Source organism: Anoplopoma fimbria, chromosome 4 (genome assembly GCF_027596085.1).
Source record: "Anoplopoma fimbria isolate UVic2021 breed Golden Eagle Sablefish chromosome 4, Afim_UVic_2022, whole genome shotgun sequence".
Classification (NCBI taxonomy): domain Eukaryota; kingdom Metazoa; phylum Chordata; class Actinopteri; order Perciformes; family Anoplopomatidae; genus Anoplopoma; species Anoplopoma fimbria.
The window spans coordinates 21,262,118-21,275,230 of NC_072452.1; the positions used below are offsets into that span (position 1 = coordinate 21,262,118).

General features: G+C 39.6%; 1 protein-coding gene across 1 annotated transcript in view; it reads right to left on the bottom strand.

The window, feature by feature from the left end:
• The window catches only part of si:dkey-237h12.3 (teneurin-3), a 126,230-nt gene that overhangs the window by 10,443 nt on the left and 102,674 nt on the right, over positions 1-13,113 (bottom strand). Inside the window, exons 20-22 of the mRNA XM_054598066.1 lie at positions 9,566-9,815; positions 4,294-4,526; positions 2,346-2,500 (exon numbers count right to left, since the gene is read on the bottom strand). Coding sequence (XP_054454041.1) covers positions 2,346-2,500; positions 4,294-4,526; positions 9,566-9,815 — 638 coding nt within the window. The remainder of the gene's footprint in view (positions 1-2,345; positions 2,501-4,293; positions 4,527-9,565; positions 9,816-13,113) is intronic.

Here is a 13,113-nt window from a genome sequence, read left to right on the forward strand (position 1 = left end):
TAACCACAGCCAACTATTACAATCTGCTCGTCAGAAATGTGTCAGTGAATAAAAAGCGTATTTGTCAGAGCACAAATGATTGGCCTGGCCTTTAAATACATAACTGTGTCATTAAAACTGTCAAAACGCTTTCTGAATTGTGCTTTTCCACAGGGTGATTAATAGTCAAACGCACTGCCTGTAAGGCTGCCACTAGTTAAACCGCACTGAGCCAATTCTCTAGCTGGGATGCCTGAGGATCACACAGTCTCGCCAAAACCATCTTTTTATTGGCTCAAACCAAAGGACTTGGTTAATTAGCAAAAAAGTGACAAGCTTAATCCTTTGTCTTCATGTTCTCTTATGTTTTTCCCCCTTCATGTTCACCCACACACACACGTACACACACAAACACAGATTGTCTTCTGTTCTGTTTACATTAAAAAGGGTTTAATGCTGCCAAAACACTGTTTAACTTTCTCCCAGCTCTTATTTGTGTTGATGCTATTATTATCTAACTTCTCAAAAGGGAACAAGGCCATTTGTGATATCCGCTGTCGGGGTCATTTGGTTTTTGACTGTTGCAGTCCTTCCTATCTACTTTTGAAGTGTTTTGTTTGGAAGCTGATCTGCATTAGAACATCAGAAACCTAATTAAAATGTAAATTGGCTAGTTAAAAAACACTGCTATGTCTGGTGCACACATGTATGAGGTGGGAAAACCAGATCCTGCGGCAATTACATTCACAACAGCCAATACACTATTAAATTCACTTTCTGCAGAAACAAGATATAGAGGACGCTGTGAACGCATCCATTTTCATATGCATGCGTTCACAGCATAGTCCTTTTTTTAGGTTTTTATTTTCCTTCATTATTCATCTTCCGTCAGATCTGAAAACTCTAAAGGAGTGAAATGAGGAGGGATATTAATGTTTGAGCGCAGGGAGCTGCACTTCTCTTCTTTGGAGGAAGTGCCGCGGTATTGTAATGCTATAACCTATTGTGTAGGGCCACGGTGCTGCTTTTATGTCACCTCATTCACAGGGAGTTAGTCAATTTTGCAGGACAAAGTCAGCCATCCCAAGGTGCTTCTGAAGAAAAAGGTTATATGTGCAGCAAACTGGCTACCGATTTCTGCTTCATTATCATGTATGGTGTGAGTGTCCTCAATCCGGAGCATTTCTAGTGGAACACCAAACACTAATTCAGCTCCAGCCACATCAAAACAAGTCCCCCAAACTGAGTAATTATTCTTCCCTCCATATCATCCGCCGTGACCTGAAAACTCATCTCCTCAATAAACACTTCATGTCTCCACTTCCTGACTAAATCACATCCTCCTCCCAGCATATATCTTCCTCCTGTACTTTCAAAGAAAATGCTCTGCTCTCTTCGAGTTAAGAGCAAAAAAAAAAAAGAAGGAAGAAAAATACACCATCTCTATTTTTTCCCCTTCACCAAGCACCTGATAATGTTGATGTAGGAAATGGAACTTATTCCACTAATGTCACTGTATGTCTCTCTGGATAAGATCTGTCAGTTAAATGCCTATATTATATTTAACATTTGCTCAACCAGGAATTTCACATAGAGATTACAACTTTAAAAGTGTCCTGGCCAAGAGATGCAGCAATAACAATGTCACAAGCTAACATCATAAGGAGATCACCAGATCAGAATTTATCAGAAATGGGATTATATAACCATAAATAAAATTGCCAATAAGAATCCTTTAAAAGATAAAATCCTTGAAACTAACTGAAGAGGCACTTTAAAATCAACCAAGGGCAATTTAACATCAATATAAATAAGTAAGAATGATTCTTTCAAACAGTAAATGAATTACGCTAAAACATCAAGATTGCAATATTCTTTTAAATAGCAGCCAGAAAAGAGGGCATACAATTTCTGCAGCTATGATTCAAACTCCCGGAAAGAGACCTTTTTTTTTTTTTGCAATTTTAAATGGAATTGCAGAATAATCCAGAGAGATTGAGCAGCATGTAAAACAGCTCCTCCACCTTGCTGTGAAGTCTTTGGGCATTGTTAATAATTATATAAATGATGAGGTAAATAAAAAATAAAATAAAAAAATCCTGCATGTCTTCCTTTCACTCGAAAAACAGTTGCCCGAAATAGATTAGCATTCATGAAGAGATTAGCTATACTGCATATGTAATATATATATATATATATATATATATATATATATATATATATATGCAGTTATATAACACTGCATATCAATGATGAGTCATGGGTGAGTGAATTGAAAGAGGGTCGGAGCGGTGGGGGCACAGGGTGGCGCTGTGACATGCTCTGTGTGAGCACACATCCGTCTGGCACATTTGTGTACAAGTCACCTGATTGATGTCCATGCTGTTGTCACAGGTCAGAGGGCGAGCCGATGTCAGGTCGTTGGAACCAAGGAAAGTTGAAATGATGCCGTTCTGGTCCACCTTTCTGATTGTGGTGCCGTCGACAAAATACATCAGTCCATTCTTGCCCACAGCGATGCCTGTGAACATCAGGTAAGAGGAGGGTGGGGGTGTGGGGACAAAAAAAAAAAAACTTGTGATGACAAGAAAAACATGGTAGATATGCGGCATCTCAGCTTGCATGACTCAGTGGACAGAACACGAAGGATACATGTGTCAAGCTTGCCTTCCCATTATTCAGGTCACTGCAAAAAGCACAGCCATCAATAATTCACGGGCTGCTTTTCTGGTATTAAATTATTTCGCAGGCAGAAGTGGGAAAGGCTGTATTCATACGGTATATATGCACTTGCCACGTCTTGTAACCCTCCTCTCTATAAAAAGGACCTCAGGACCGGGGTGAGGGGGTGGGGGTGAGGGGGTGTCAATGAGTGGTGCGTTTGTGAGATTTTCTTGACATCGGCAATCATCAACAATCTGCACACCATTTGAGAAATGAATGAGCGAGGGAGCGGAAATGACAGCTCCGGCCAATTTTAGATGAAAGGGGTGAAAGACAGGCCGTTGCCATGGTGACAACTGCGGACTAAATTGTCTCGATGATTGAGTGTCAGCTCAGAGTTGTAAGTTGCAGCCGAGCCAGCGTGGAGTTGCAATAACCATTTGTCCCAAACTGGGAAAATACATGAACGGGCCACGACAGCCACGACATCAGTCTCTGTGTCCCCGTGCTGCTTAATAGAGACCAGCACCTTGGGGAATTCAATCATACCTCACATGCAGAGAGACCACTTTTCATAGTTCACATTGGTTTCAACACGCCTAGGCTTTGGGTTTTGATTCTCAGATCTCAGGAACATATTTGTAGAGTGGAATATTGTTCCTTTCGTTTCTGAAGGATTTAGAATATCATGAATAAGCTTTGAATTCAGTTTTACTCCGAGAACATTATTTCTTTTTCAATGAAGACTTTTAAAAGCTTCTATGGAAGGTGAGTGGTTTGGTTTGACCTGTGGCTAGGTCTGCACAAGATTGCTTTCTGCTAAAACATTTACGAGTTGAGGGAGCCCACAGTGAATCCTTGGCGGCTGGCTATTTGACAGTCTGAGATTCTCAGACAGATGAAAAGTGTCACATTTGAGCAAAGTTCACCAAATGTCTGTGAGGCGAAAAAAAATGGAGCCATCTGCTGTTTCTTCTCTGGTCTCGGCTTCCACCCACTCCATCATTAGAGTCGCTCCCTCAGATTGCCTTCACTCATGCCTTTATCACCCAGCTGAAGCTGAGCTATTGCATTTGGCATTCAGAGTGGGCAACAACTAGCGCAAAAACAATTCATCTGAGCCTTTTCATCCAGAAGAATTTATAAAAAAGTGAGCAATCCAACCGCAAATGGCACAAATGGCCATGTGCTATCTAAATGTGGACAACAGGTTGTGCACGGCGGGTATCAACTTGTGGATAGCTGTTACTTTGAGCTTTAAAGGGCTGGAGACTTTACTTTCACAAGAGCTGCTTTGAGAAAGAATCTTCAAGGATGAAGTATACGTTTTAAAGGATATCTGCAGGTATATCAAATTCTGCTTAATAAATGATGTATTATATTATGACCTTTGATAGCCGGCAGCAGAAAACAGCCTTAATCTACAATGCTACATTTTATTTTGTTATTTTGTTGTTGTTGACAGTCCTGCTTACTTTTACACACAACATGACATAAAACTAAAATCAATCAGAAGGCCCAGACTTGGCATGGACCAGGATGACACACATAAATTAGAATTTAGCAGTTGCCACCCTTGATGGAGAAACCCATCACTGTGCCCCACCCCACCATTATGGGTACAACATCTTCATTAGTTTTAAACGATACCTTTGGGTCCAGTGAGAGAGGCCTCTGGAGCTTTGCCGCCGTCGCCACAGTGGTTCTCATCAAAGGGCAGACAGTGCTCCCCGGTTCCTGCCACCACCTCTGCGTTCGACTGCAGTTCTTTGGTCCCGGTTAAGGTTTTCGGTCTGTAGATCCTCCGGGAGTTTGTGTCCGACACGTACAGCTGCCCACTCACTGGATCAGTTGCCAGGTAATACCGGTGTGCCGGGTTGTTACTGCATTCAAGACAATACCTCAGTTATACACTATACACTGTTCCTTTTTTTTCTTTTTCCAACAATGCAGCCAAATAGTCCTTTAATTGTGCTTATTTACCACTAATGTAGTCTAAATCAATATTCTCTGTCAGATACCTGGAACAATCTGTAAACCCCAACTGACCCCTGATTAAATATAGCCTGATTTCCACTCCCAATTAAACATTTAGAGAAAGGCATATAATTAATTCCATTATACCTCTCCAGAGAGCTAACACTGGCATCACTGCATGAAATGTGTTTAATTGTGTAGATTGATAAATACTTTCAAAAATACTCTCTGAACATCGGAAGGAATTTAGAAAGGTGTATTGTTTCAATACTAACAGCAACTCCTGCATACATGTCATACATTGCTTTAAGTGTAATGGATTTAGAGAACCTTCTTCTCACTAATGCATTTTTTTTTAGGAGATGACAGAAAGTTAATGCTCATGTTCATCCAGGTTATGTTCTAGCATTTAAGCTTATTTTCTAAAACACACTGTAAATGGTTAATTATGTGTCATTTGTTATTTTCCAGTTATGTTGCAGCTAAATATATAAACCCTTATTAACAACTTTGAATTTGCATCAACATTGTCATGCACATGGATAATGAACCGAAGAGGGTAATAATGTCTATTTTTAATGTTGTGAAAAACTGTGTGAATAATTTTCACAGCAGAAAGAAAACGAGCAAGACTGAGAGTGAGAGAGAGACGGTTGAAATGGGGGAACAGGATACCACTGCAGAGGGCTTCTAGTTAACAAAGCAGAAATGGCAACTTGTGTGCCAGATCATTTCATTTGCTATCACTCCCCCGCGGGGAAAAGCCTTTGGAAATTACAGAAACGACTGGCTTATGTTAACAAAGTGCAACAACTAATGGCACTGCATCTGTTTCTGCTTATTTGCTTTCTTTTTGCTGTCTCGTAATGGATTCATGAATCAGAGAGCAAACGTGTCAAGGATAAGGAATCAAAATATTTTACAACACAGGATTGACTGATATTTAGACACGAAGAAAGCCAATTAAATTATCATTTTCTGTGAGTCCCGTGTAAACAAATTTAAAATGCCGAAAAACTAGGCATTAACCTTTCTATTGAAACAGAGTTGATACATAGCAGGTGCTTAAGTGTCATTAAAGGGCTAAAAACAGAGGCAGTTAACATGAAAAATAGCGTGCTTTACAGTGCAGTCGTAAACATGGCTTCTCTGGTTGTACTCCAGCTTAATGGTACTTCAGTCAATACTGGTTGGCTTTGGAAGTGGGATAATGCGACGGCAAAATAAATGTGGCAATGAAACATCTTTATAAAATGATGAAGATGGAGTCATAAAACTTGACAGCTATTATGAGTCAAAGTAAATGCCCAAAATAGGTGGCTGCCATCAAGTTCTTATTAAGAATTCAGAAAGACGTATATGAGTAACCCTTTTTTTTTTTCTTTCTTTTACAGTCAACCTGCAGGGGGTGGACACAATGAATGAAGCACCTGTGTGACATTGAGCAGTCCAATATAACAGCCCTGCAATAAAGACTATATTTATGAAGCCTCTCATGTTAAGGCAGATGCATGGCAGTGATAGATAGTGTCGGAGAGGAGCACAGGCTCCCAAATACAAACAATGTGACCTGCAAGCTGATTGGTTAATTCAACACTTGTTGGAAGGTGGGCTCAAAACAGAGAAATGAAAAGAAAGAAAAAGGGAAACATCAAAAAGGTTGTCTTACAAAAGTATAAAAGAGAAAAAAAACATTTGGAAGTATTACAATAACTTCTGTGCTTGTTTGCCTATGTGCCATGTTTCAGCTTTAACAAGGTTCTTTGGAAAAATGCATTGAGGCCAAGTTAATTTTAGATTTGTTTTTCGAAATCAGCGTAGCTTCATCTAGTGATGTTATGTGCTGTGCCGAGGCTTTGGAGCTTGTGTCGAGTAATCCAGGAGGTTTTCTGTGAAGCCTGTATCTAGGCTTGTATCGTTTTACACATTGAGAAATGATTGTTCCTGAACAAACACGAATAAAGTCTCCCCTCTACATCATTTTCTTAGTTACATAAGCACATACATTGCCCGGTTAAACCACTAATTTTGCCCCTTCTACTAATACTACTATTATCATATCATGATACAATGATTGACCAAAGGATTGATTGGCACACATTTGATTCATTACTCACAAGACAATTAGCTTACAGGTGCAAAATACAGTAGCCTATATCACAGATCACACGGTTGAGATCAACAGGTCGAGAAATTAACCCTTTTATGAACCAATTTCCTGGAAAGCCCCAATGCTTCATGGGTCTTTATCTTGTCATCACTAGATATATACACGCCTGTCATTCCTTTCCTAAAGTTTGGATGAAGGATATAATAATAAAATTCAAAAATACACAAATTCAAAAAAAGTTAAGACAAAAATAAATAAATTAAAATAATGGTAATAATAAGTGTTGTTGCCTTTTAGGTCTACACCATTTAAGGTAAAAAAAAAAATCAGAGCTGTGCTGCATCTGACCTGAGCAGCAAGAATTAGATGAAGGGGAAACAATACACCCTGTAGTAAAACATGGAGGAGGAAACTGCTGCTGCCTTCAGCGGACAAATAGGGCATATTAGTTTAGACTTCAAATTAATAAAATAAGCCATATATTCATATAAAATAACTCCTTTGTTACACCAGATATACTACCTTTACACCCATTCAGACAACCTTACTCTAGTTAACTCTGTGTAGCTCCTCTGGCCCTTGGGAAAACCTAATTGCCACCAAATGTGCATCTTCACTTGACGTTGTCTTAATCATGAATACAAAGCAGTTGTGTTAGCCCCTCTGGATAAGAGCATCTGCTAAACCCCATCACAGTAAATGTAATTATACTGTATGATTCACAATGGGGCTGTTTATTGCAGAGCTATTGTATTGGACGACTTTACACTAGGTACATAAGGCTCTTTTTGATATTTATACCTAGAAATACTTTAAATATGTAGATGCAGTGTGTGTTGTAGCAATTTCCTCAATACACACATTGCACAAATTCTGACAGACTGTGCCCTCTTCCGCCTGTTTGGATGTAATCAAGCTATAATTGTTGTGTTATAATCACACATGGAAATCACTGGTGCTAAAGGCGACTGTAAAAGAAAGAGTTATCCACATACTTAGGATGATACAGATGGTGATGAGTGAAGAAATCTTGAGCAACATGCACTAAGACGATACACCTACCTGTGTCTAAAGTCTTTATTTCTATGACAGGGTACAGAGGGAGCAGGAAAAGAGGGAAAAAGAATCAAGACAATAAAATTGGTTAATCTAAAAGGGATACTTTTACTTCTCACTTTTATGGTTATGGTCATTTCCCCAATCAGACGATTTCCTTGTCATAGGAATCGCTTACAGGCTTTGAAAAGCTAGCATTTTTTTTCTCCTCACAATATGAAGTGGGGGAAAAAAACAAGCAACTGAATCTCAGAAAGTCAGAGTATCCCCTTGAAGAATCACCACAGACACTATGACAACCGCAGGCAATGACAATCCGTTTGGCGGAAAGTGGAGAGGCCGGAGAGTCACAATCCACAGAGAGGGAAATATGTACTCCTATCTTCATAAAGCCGCATCCTGCATTACCACTGCTCTTCTCAATTTGGCCACTCGTATTTGAAATATTGATTCTACCACTTGATACATTGGCCACTGAAGCCAGAATCTAAACACAGACTTTACGCTAACAGCATTTGAAAGAGGTTCAGGGAGTCCCATATGGAGCATCTGGACTTTTCTACAACAAGCATGCATCATACATACCAAAAACTGACACCAAACATGGTCTGTAAATGTTTGCAATCAACTAGCACCAAAAAAATAAGCAGATAATCTGCAAGCAATGAAGATATGGTGTATTATGCACTTTTGCGTCGGTACTGGTTTAAATCTGCAAGTGGAACTGCCATCTAATGTGAACTAAATTTGGCCTCAGTGTATCTTTTGTGTCAGACTGAATTTAATTTGGCCAACACTACAAGTTTTCACAGTAGTGTTTTTCCTCCTTGTAAACAGAGTAAAATAGTTGCTTGGAGACACAAACCATTTCTTAAACCATTATTTATCAAGGAAAGGGTTGCTGAGCATGCATGCTCATTTACAGCAGCACTGTGCCTCCCATTCAAAGTGTTACACACACATCTTCACATTAGAACTGCCCTGTAGGGGCCGATCACTGCACAGGTACAGCGGAAGGTTCCTGAGATGGAGAGGATGGTTTTTAAATCCCTCTCTGATATTAATATTTGTTCCTTGTAATTTTAGCACTTACTCACAAACTGCCTGATTTAAAACTACCCACGAACAGTTCGGTGACATTCGTCCTTTTTACGGCAGTTCTCATATGTTTGTCATGTATGTGTCTCATAGAGGATGATGGCCCAATGTACATTTAATCAACATCTGCCACTTTGAAATAAGCCAACTGGTCGAATGAGAGTCATCGCTGACAGAAGCCAACTTGGCATGAGGGCGTAAATCATCCCAATTACACGCTGAAGACAGGATGTCTTTCCTAATTATGAAGACGGATAGGGAAAAGATTTCAAATTTCTATGGGTGGGAGAAAGATGTGTGTGACTGAAAGTCTGTTCCCCCATGCCGTGTTAGTTTCCCTTTCCACACTGGAGGCTAACTGTAGAAATGTAAAGTGGGATCCAAAGCCTTTAACTGTGCATATTTCACTTTTTTTTTAGGGGTCAAATACAGTATGTTGCATGTTTTTGTTTGTTCCTGTTGAACTGGAGATTGAAATAGAATACATTTATATACATACATATACAATCACTATTAATGCTGATACTATAACACAAAATACTGCAATCAACTTTTGTCCTTTCAGGTTATTGCTTTGATAAAGAGACAAAGGTAAAGAGTCGACAGGTTGCACAATAAATGCCTTAAACTAAGTGTAACATGCTATTAAAAATAATCCCAACAAAAAGGCTGTGATCTTACCGGAGCTCCATGATACTTGTGACATTGCCCGACGGGTAGATGCGTCGGATGTAGTTGAAATCTCCGACGTACAGACTTCCATCGATGCCCCATGCCAGAGCCACCGGCGCCAGCAGCTTGTTGCCTTGGGCCTGCCCATTACAGCTGGGACAAGAGATGCTCCTGCGCCGCCCGTTCCCCATGACAGTGGAGATCACAGGGGGCTGGAGGGAGATGAACTGGTTCTCCCCGCTGCCTTTGTAGAGAATGCCTGGGAAAAACAAAACAGCAGTTATTTGCAGGTGTGGAACCATGATTGATGTTTGACACTGGTAGCCGGTACATGACTCATCATTTATCCTTTAATCAATCGGTAAGTCTCCAGAGAGGCATCTCTCTTACACAAAGGACCTGGCTAAAAAAGAATTACACAGTAAAAGAAAACACACACATTCAATTGACAATACCAATATTTAACGTGCTTGACATTTTGGTAAATGTGCTTGCTTGATTTCTTGCCCGGAGCTGATGATAAAAACTATGCCCACCTAATTAACCTTGTGTTTCGCTTGTTGAGTCAGTACAAACACACCCACAAAAAAAAGTGGTTTTAGAGAGAGTTATATGCTGTACACATTTATTTATCTCTCTTTTCCAGTCTCTATGCAAAGCTAGGCTAACCACGTCCTGGTTCTAACTCCATACAAAACTAGTATAGATCTTCTTATTGAACTCATGGCAAGACATCAAATTAACATATTAAAAACAATTGCTTTCTAAAGACATATATGAAACAAAAAGTCTCCCGTTTTAATTAATAACTCTCATCTATTAAGGTTAAAACATTTACCTTGTGAAATGTTAAATAAACCGTGAAACTTATTGTAAAGTATATCTGGCTAATTTAGTTCAATATGCAAGAAGATATTTATTACACTTTAGTTCTAAATGCACACAAACTCTGCAGTAGCCGACTAATTATTGCCGTCTAAATGCCATTTCACAAACTTGGAATTATCAAACAATTTAGGCGAGTTTAATTATGTTCTCATAATCACTTTAACTCAACCATAATCAAACATTCTGTTCATTAAAAACAAATACAGTACGTCCATTGCTAATATGTTTTTTTCATAAAAGTTATCAATTTATGGTTTACACCAGTTTTGTTTATGTTGTTGTGAGTGAAGATTAGACAATGATGTGATTTAAATTCAGTCGTGCATGGAGTGTTTTGCGGCACACAGACAACCAACTGACCATCAATCCATCTGATATGCCATAATACTCCAGTCCAGTGCATTACTATAGAACTGCTCCAGTGGGTTCCTGAAAACTTCACACAAAGCTGAATTCTATTTAAAATGATTTTCTTTTAAGTCATCGTTTTTCCCAAACTCACACAGAGGTGGTAAACATTAATACAGTGGAGTGAACTTCCCCTAATAACGGTGCATACATTTCTCTGAGGACTCACCAAATTCAGTGACTCACTACAGATTAATATTTTAACAAGAGGCAGCTATAACCGGATTTTTTTTTTGGGGGGGGGCTGATATAGTGGGACTCTCTTCAAAGGCGGAAAAAAAAAAAAACACATCAAAAGAGAAGAAGTGCATGCTGGAAGCAGTTAATTATTCACATCCAACAACTTGTTTGAATTCACATTGCCTCTGTCCTAATTAGTGGATCTATGACACCACGGAATGGCCAAATAATATCGTTCCCCAACAGCGTTATCCCGCAAGCCATCGTAACCCCTCGATGTATGTGAAATTGAGCGTGCGACCGTGCTGCTTGTCCCTCCGCTGATTAGTTCCTTTCATTGATTTAATTGATTGAAGGGCAAATCCAAATGAAGGCACGGTCTGGCGAGACTCCTGACAGGACGATCTGACCAATCCGTCTTTTGTATGCGAGCGCATTATACACGAGCCTCTAACAAAGACAAATAGGTCCGGGGGACGGCTTTATGCGTGACGCCATCAAACGCGCGACCTTGGGACTTTAATTGAACTGTGATCCATGTGTCTGCTCGCTGAATGAACACGATGTGATGAGAAACTGAAAGCTGCAAGGTTGACGCTGCACACAGAAACATAGCTACAGATAAGAAATATGCTATGTGATCTGACTAGAATTTTGAATGTCTGTTTGTGTAATAGCTCCTTTAACATTCTCTGGAAAGACAGACGTTCCCTGATATCCGGGAGCCTAATGCAGTGTGTAGGACATGGATCAGTTGCAGCAGTCTAGCAGTTTGGCTGACGTTCACTGCTCAGGTCATTTTGGCAAGCCGCCGCGGCCTTCTCTATTTACACTTCCATCACAGCTTACTGTACACACACGTCTTAGCATAGGCTATTACACAGCGTGATGGAATGGAATGAATGCAATTTTCAATCATTAACTAGCCCTCCTGAAATCACGGCACACTTAGTATGGAAACTATACTCTTTCATTTTTATCTTTATCACACACGCACACAACTTCGACTGCTCTCAACTTAGAGTGAGTGAGGAGATTAAGGTTCAGTTTTCTTCCCTCAAGGACACTTGGTCATGACACATTACCGCTGATGATTGTTCCGAGGATCAAGCTTGTGACGTCTCAGCTGGAGTGCTGCACTGATGGGATTTTGGTTTCTGACTATCTGGGGCCCCAGGCTAAAAAGGGGGACTCCTACAGTGTCCAGACTAAAATGGCTTTGCATTCATGCAGTTTATTTATGAATATTATTTTACTTTCTTTCCAACCTGATTTTCAACAAAGTTTGGCTGAAATCCCCCCCCAAAAAAAAAAAAAAACCATGAACAAAACTTTCTCATAAATAAAATAGTGCTACTGTTGTTATGTGAGACAAGCAGAAATACAATTTGGCAATGATCTGTTTTTCTCTGCACATGCTGAAACAAACTAGTGCTCCCTCGACAGATTTTGCAGAGGAGACTTTAAGTCAAAGTACAAGTATGGCAGCTGAATGGATCAACCATTAGGAATGTGTCTGCTCATTGAGTAGTACAAATGAATGTGTGGAGGCGTGTTTGAGTTTTGGATAGAAGTTGGTGGAAGAGAAAAAGTCTCTGTTTCGCCTGGCATAGTGAGAAAAGGCTTTTCAGAAAGTCTGAATCTGTTGTCTCTTTTGCTCCATATCACTCCAACGCTGCTCCATCCAGCCAGGACAGGACACAGCCCATAATGTAAGGTAACTGCACTTCACACAGCTCATTATTAAAGGTGCTGCATTCCAAATCCAGAGCATTAATATAGCAGCAAATAACAGTTCGCAATATTAAGATATACTGTTGGCTCTCTCAGTACTGTTCATTTCCCTGTTCGTGCTGTTAGCTGCTAACAACTGAATCATCCGTTGATATTTTGAGATAATCTCTCAATCATAGATGTGCTAGACTGACAGAATCATTGAATTCACAAATATTAATTAAGAGATATTGAAAACAATGCAAAATATAAAAGTGTAGATTATTGAAAACAACATAACGAGCCATAACTATTTACTATCAGTAAATAGAACGGAAAATTAAAAGAGTCATCACAGAGACATTTGA